Source organism: Arachis hypogaea, chromosome 15 (assembly GCF_003086295.3).
Source record: "Arachis hypogaea cultivar Tifrunner chromosome 15, arahy.Tifrunner.gnm2.J5K5, whole genome shotgun sequence".
Classification (NCBI taxonomy): Eukaryota; Viridiplantae; Streptophyta; class Magnoliopsida; order Fabales; family Fabaceae; genus Arachis; species Arachis hypogaea.
Window position 1 is genome coordinate 155803496 of NC_092050.1, and position 7383 is coordinate 155810878.

The window sequence follows — 7383 nt, forward strand, 5'->3', positions numbered from 1 at the left end:
CAAAAATAAACGCGTAATAGTGGAGATGGTGCAATTTCCCAGTATAACTTAGAGAATGCTTTAGTATAGAATAAGATGTTAGTTTAAATCAATGATCTATGTCTAAAGTTCATTTTAAGTTAGACAATGTCCATAAAAAGGTAATCCAACACTTAAAGTTGGTTAGAGATCTTATCTCGCTCTCTGAGTATCGATTGGTTACTATCTGAGAGGAACTTCAATAAAAGAAAAAACTAGACAGAAAACTAAAAATTGGTCATTGCAATAAAAGTTTAGAATCACAAACTTACACTTAAAAATTCCAATCCATCAACAACGAAAAAAATTTAGAGTTACAGCAAATTTCAACAACCTTTCAATTTATTCAACAATAAAACTCAGAAAATTTAGAATCACAAACTTACACTTACACTTAAAAATTTCAATCCATCATGATCCTGTTTAATTCCAGAAAAATAGAAAACTTAATATTGAACAACACTCTCATTTCTGTTTAATACAAGGTATACTCTTATCATGATCCTCTGCAATATTCAATTCACAATCAAAAGAGGAAAGATAAGCAAATGGCTAAAAACAAAAACAATATAGAAGAATCAAATACGTAAACCACATTAAAATAAAGGAAATCTGTCATATGACTTGTAAACAATAGAAATCTGTCAATAATCAAATATCAAATACTTTATTATACCTTAAATTAACAATCGCGATTCAATTACGATGGCATTATATAAAGGATGTGCAGCACATGAAATAACTCCTCTAGATAAAGGAATAAATCTCTTTTGATGATTTTAACTCCTATTCATCTTGAAAACATTATCAGTATCTTCTTTGTAATGCATAATATATAAAAACTAAAAAGTAATAACTAAGCATCATTTACTAGCTTACTTCTTAATGGATGAGAAACTCACTTCTCCTTTCTATTCATTGATCCTATTCAGACCTTCAAAATGTTACTCCTTCTTGATGGGTTACTTTGTGATTGTTCCATCTGTAACATACAAATTTACAAACAAATAAATTTAGCAACCAAAATAACCTCAGAAAACGGCAAATTATGAATCCAAAATAACCTCAGAAAATCATGAATTCAGCAACCAAAATCATGAAGTCCAACAAACAAATAAATCATGAACAAATAACCTCAGAAAATCAACAATCAAAATCATGAATCCAGAAAATCAAAATCAAAATTAGAAAACCATGAACAAATAAATTAGAAAATCATGCACATAAAATCAGAAGGCAGCGACGAGGAATAAGTGAATAACAGAGTATTACTTACCGGCGACGAGTAACGGCGACGAAAGAGGAGGCGATCTCGGCGACGAAAGAGGACGCGGTGGTGGCTGCGGTGGTTAAACTCGTCACTGCTGTGGATGCGGGATGCGGTGGCGATGGCGGAGGGCTGCTCAATTAGTGGTGGTGGCTATACGACTGCGAAGAGAGGAGAGATGAGTTGCTGTGGCCTGTGGGTGCTAAACTGCTGATTCCTCTTCTGGGTGATTAGGGTTCAACTTCGTTTACGTTTAGCTTTAGCCTTTCTTTTCTTTTTTTTTAGAGACAAAACGACGCCGTTTAGGGATGTTACTTTCAAACCAAAAACCTACTAAAAACTGGACGGTTCTACCGGTTCACCGGTTAACTGTCGGTTTGACCGGTTTTTTACCGATTTTTTATCAAGCGGTTTTTTACCTTATCTGGACTGGCTAAGTGACCGGTTCCCAATTAATCCAGTTAAATCGATTGGTCCGGTTCGATTTTCAGAACCATGCTATTTATAGACATGAATATGTTGATTTTCTTAATCACTAAGTCACTAAGTCATTGCTAATCAACTACAATTAATATCTCTACAAAGTTCCTTTTTTTATTGGAGAATAAAAAAAATAGTCAAACAACACTTACAAATTATACATTAGTTCTAAAATCAAGTAAGAAAATAGATAAACTTTATGTTAAATTACGGTCTGAGAGGAGGCATAAAATTTAATTACAAAAAATTTTATAAGATAAAAAAACAGAAATAAATCACAATTTTCAAATAAGTCTAAAGATTTTTCGAATTTGAAAATATTTCCACAAATGAACAGTTTTCTTGTTCTCATTCCAGATTTATAAAATCATATCCAAAAACTTATGAAAAAGACCAATACACCACAAAAAATTATTTTAAATCTAAATTTAGATCTCAAATATAAATAAAAAAAACAGAAAAAAGAACAAGTAAGCAGACACAAATAAACAAAGAAACTGAAAAAGAGAATACGGAGGAGGAGAGAAAAGCGGGTGAAGAAAAGAAGAGCAGTAGTGGAACAATGTGAACGACTGAGGAGAGAAAGGCGGCCCTCAGGGTGCTTTATTTTTGTTTTCCTTCGCGGGGAGAGAGAGTGCTTTAATTTTGTTAACAATATATATCTGCAAAGTTCTAGTATAGCAAATTGGCAACCTATACTTTTCCTTAATTTTATTACTTGATAAGGATGTCACCACATGATAACATAATTGTGATACAATTCCATTAGGTTACCAACAATATTTCTACTAACTTCTACTAATTCTTGCTTATAATTGTGTTTAATGGAAGTGTCTTTGCGAATGTGTCTAATAGAACTGTCTTTATATATGTATTTTCTGGATGTGTCTTTTTATACATGTGCTTAAAATATAATAATTAATTATTATTGGTAATAAGTTGGCAGATAATATGTTGGTACCTATATTTTTTTATTGTGATAAATTCTAGCCACAAACTTTAACTTAAGGGGGATATTCCCATAAAGACGAAAAAAACGTCTTTTTTTAAAGATATTTTTTAATAATTAAAATTTAACATATATAATCACTTAAATTATATTATTTTTGTTAAAATTAGATCAGACAAATTAATTTCGAAAAATAGTGAATCAAATTTTGAATCCGTCTAAATTAATATTATTTTTTATAAAAAATGACTACAATATCTCTATTATATAAAATGACTAAAATATTCTTATTATATATATTAATTTTGAGAATCCTAAATTCTAGCTCTTTTCTTCTCTATCGTTATAGGGTTAGAATTTAAAGTTTTCAAAATGAATATATATATATATATATATATGGATATTTTAGATTTTTAGTTTTGTTTTATAATAGGAATATTATAATAATTTTTTATAAAAAATATTAATTTATACCGATTCAAAATTTAATTTATTAATTTTTTTGCTAAATTGATTTGTCCGGTCTAATTTTAATAAAAATAATATAATTTATTTTATTTTATGTGTTAAATTTTAATTTTTAAAAAATATCTTTAAAAAAATATATTTTTAACATATTTATTTAAGTGGCTCCCTTAACTTAAAACAATGAGTTATACTTGATAAGCTTCATGTAATTTTTGACTCTTTTTTACTATCAACTTATTTAATAAACATCACTGATTTCTTTCTTAAAACTTCTATGTTTTACCAATATTTACCATCTTAAATAAGTAATCTTTTAATTTATGAAACTTTCTATTAATTTCTAAAAAATTTAATTCAATTTAAATTCTCCAACTTGATTATAAATTATTGATAAATTTAGTTTAATTTTCAACCATTTTGAATCAAGCTAAACAATTAGAAGAATTTAGCATGTTTATTTTTGTTTAAATAATAGAAGTTGCTATTAACTAAGCTATTCCTCCTTCTTAATTAAAAAACATAAGTTATTCATTTATTTATAATTGATTAGTACATTTAAAATCAATAGTTATTTTCATGTCACATCTCACATGAAAATAATATTACAAATTATTAAATAATTTAACATATTTAATTAAATAAATTTAAATAAATTATCTAACGATTTAAAATATTATTTTATATAAAAGTATTTTCATAAAATATCTCTTTTAAAATCAAAGAAAATAGTCATCTTTTCTATCTAAACTTTGACTTGAACTTTTAGTTAGGATTTTTCTTTCAACAATTTTGTTTGATTTTTTAAAATTGCTTCTAACGCAATGGAGAATAATGAGGGTCGAAGCTTGTTGCTTTTCCTCTTCGAAACACGAAATGTAACATGATGTGTATATAATAAAAGATCAACTAATAAATTAATTATTATATATTTATATATAAATATTTATTATTTAATTTATTTTATATTTTAATATATATTTTATATTTGATGGTTGCATCACTAATTATTAATGCACCGTTTATAGTATGGGCATAAATGTCACGTATAATATAAGCGGCAAACGGTGTTACACCTTATAATTAGGGAATAAGCATGAAAAGTTTCTAGTTATCTGTGATTGTGGACAAGTACTAACCTTCAAAAATAAACGCGTAATAGTGGAGATGGTGCAATTTCCCATATATAACTAAGAGCCAAATCTACATTTAACGACGTACCCATGACCATGCGGCCATATCCTCCTCGCAGCATCAGCCACATGTCATTGCCTACATCTTCATGTTTGATAAGGAAGGTGCTAGTCAATTGCTTTAGCTTGCTTAATCATATATTTTTAGCTAGTTAATATTAGTGATGATGTCCATGCATTCAACATTGGTAAGGTAATGAATAATATAATCCTTGTCCTTACTATTTCGCTATGAAGAGTACATATCTCTTTGTAACTTTGTATACAATGTAACTAACACTAATTAACTAATAATCATAATTAAACTCGAGTCTGGAGAATATTATACAGCAGTTTGAGACCTCCCGATAAGGAAAAACCTTAGGAGCTAGTAAAGTGAAAACAAAGAAAGTGAAGAGCACCAAACGGTATGGCAGGAAAGTGTTTATTTTGTTTGATGGTTGTTGATTCTCTATTTGCTGTCCCTTGTGGTGGGCTATGGGCTATGGCCGTTAGAGTGCTGGTTCATCTAAGTTGATGATATCATCTAAGTTGATCTCTGCATAATAATCCACTTCATCCACCTGCATGTTATCACAATCTCATTCAATTCCATCACACTTTTTAACCACACATCACAACATATAAAGTAATTTCTCTGTTTTCCTCATGCAATTGTTCAAGTTACCTTAGAGTGATTGGAAGAAGCTTTGGGATTGGCTTCGTTGGCAACTCTATCACTGGATTCATTGGAAGAAGCTTTGGGATTGGCTTCATTGGCAACTCTATCTTTGGGATTGGCTTCATTGGCAACTCTATCACTGGATTCATTGGAAGAAGCTTTGGGATTGTCTTCATTGGCAACTCTATCACTGGATTTAATTTGGACAGTAATAGAAGGAGAACTATTACTATTGTTACTCCTCTTGGAACTACACCCAACCTCTTTATCTTGAATAGGCACACAAGTGCTCATTTGAACTGTAACCCCTTCTGAGACTCCACAACCACTCTCGCGTGAAGTTCTGTTAGAATCATCATTTGCACGAAATTTTGTGTTCCTCTTGAGCCGACAAACCACCAAAGAATCCTGATTCGACACAAAGTGTTACTTACTAGTTACTGGACTTACATAAATATCATATTTATGCCATGTAAAGGTATTGTTTTTATGAAAATATATGCTAAATGCTATGTACTCCCAAGAATGAACAAAGCTAGTTATAAGGAGAATTGACACATGCAAAGTGCTATGTACTCCCAAGAATTAAACCAAGATTCACTCTAACGAACTAATTCAAAGCTACCTAAATAGATTTTGACTTAGTTTAAATCTTGATAATACATGTACTCTCTTACACAATCAGTGGAAGGAGAATATGTGAATCAATTAACCTGAAATTTGTCATTGATACAGTATTCATGAATAATCCATTCAGTTCTTTCGCCTTTGGGAGCTCGACCGACATGGAATACCAAAGTACGTTTGGTACCAATCACATTCTGACCAGACTCTATCTGTCGCTCATTTCCTGTGACCTTCCAATAACCACTTTTAGTTGCCCTTTTATTCTGTGAACCATTGGGATACCTTCTCCACCGTCGCGAGAAGAAAAACCACTCATCATTTGATTTAATGAACGATTTTTCTGTTTTCAAACATTTTTATAATAAATATTTATGTGGCTCAAGAAACAAAGCAACAACATCATTCAAAAAAGAAAGAATAAAGCTGACCAGGCAAATCCCAAGGCTCAAAGGTGCAAAGCTCAAGCTCCGAAATAATCTGAACACTGTCCTCGTCACCGTCCAATTTTTTTCTGAGGTAATAAGAGATTAATTCACCGTCCGTGGGACAGAACCTGAAGCCAGGGAACATGGAAGAAGCGGCTATTGACATGTGTGCTTCACTTGAATCCCTATCCACCATGATTTTAAGGTGAAAGTAAAAGGGTTTGGTGTTAGAGAGGGTTATGTTGTTCTGTTCTTTGTTTGTTGGTGAGTGACAACAATTTAGTATGGCAATTTAGGCCTTTGGACTTTCAGTGAAACAGGGTCGGCGAGGGAACCAAGCATGTTTGATGCCATTATTTTTCTTTTAACGTGTCATTAGCATGTACACTTCGATGGCAACTAGTCCGTGCTTCCGCTTTTATATTCATCCTCACTCTCACACCTCTCCTACTGTTTCCTTAACTTCAGCATCCCATTTTTTTTTTATTTCCTTATCTTAATCCATCTAAATTTGTCTTGTTAGCATCATCTTGGAACTTATTTTTTATCTTTTTATAGAATTTCAAATACATTATATTTTAGTCAAATTTTTATCAATAAAATAACATGTTAATAGTTAATATATAGTAAAGAAAAAGATGATCATCTCTTTTATAACTGAGTCACACAAAAAAATCTCTTTCATAAATTATCTAGTATAATATTTGCTTCTTCTTTCTTGTTTTCAGTTCTCATAAATACACACAATTTTGACTTAAAATGTTGCTCATTATTGTAATAGAATATGATAAGCATGAACATGAATAAAATTCAAATTCATTCAGCTCCTGTACATTTTGTTAATGATTTGTTATGTTTAATTTGTTATGCCTAGAGTTAAGAAACTCTCTATTGCTACGCTTTTTTTAGAGTGCCAAATAATTAAAGGATATGGGCACGTTTTAAAAATGTGACAGTAAGGAAACAAATTAGTCACGCTTCAAAAGTGTACCTGTTTTTCTTTATAGTCACGTTATTTAAGTGTGACAAAAAAAGTGTGATCAAATCACTAATTAATCGTCCTCCTCATAAAAGCGTAGCGATTGACCTCTTTCGGCCACACTTTTAAAACATGACACGGAAAAATATAACCAAATCTCTAATCAATCTCGCTCTTATAAAAGTGTGGCCGTTGATCCTCTTTTGACCACACTTTTAAAGCGCGATAAAAAGAAAATGTAGCAGCAGGCTTTTTTTTTCTTAGAGTGAGCTAACCTAGTTTCTAGTTGGTTTGTTATTTTATCTAACTATTTAATCGT

The 7383-nt window shown here is 30.7% G+C and overlaps 1 protein-coding gene across 1 annotated transcript; it reads right to left on the reverse strand.

The window, feature by feature from the left end:
- Positions 1–4747: 4747 nt before the first annotated feature.
- Positions 4748–6281, reverse strand: LOC112747275 (NAC domain-containing protein 40-like). Its single transcript, XM_025795231.3, has 4 exons — positions 6089–6281; positions 5747–6000; positions 5040–5441; positions 4748–4935 (listed from the first exon to the last, which is right to left on the reverse strand). The coding sequence occupies exons 1-4, from the start codon at positions 6279–6281 to the stop codon at positions 4864–4866; spliced, it is 921 nt and encodes a 306-aa protein (XP_025651016.1). The 3' UTR covers positions 4748–4863.
- Between the last annotated feature and the right edge of the window lie 1102 nt (positions 6282–7383).

Excerpts from the sequence above, each read along its gene's own strand:
- LOC112747275 (XM_025795231.3), bottom strand. The coding sequence starts at position 6,281 with ATGGTGGATAGGGATTCAAGTGAAGCACACATGTCAATAGCCGCTTCT. Across the intron at positions 5,442-5,746 it reads GTATCAATGACAAATTTCAG|GATTCTTTGGTGGTTTGTCG; the intron begins GTTAATTGATTC and ends GTGTCGAATCAG. Across the intron at positions 4,936-5,039 it reads CTTCTTCCAATCACTCTAAG|GTGGATGAAGTGGATTATTA; the intron begins GTAACTTGAACA and ends GATAACATGCAG.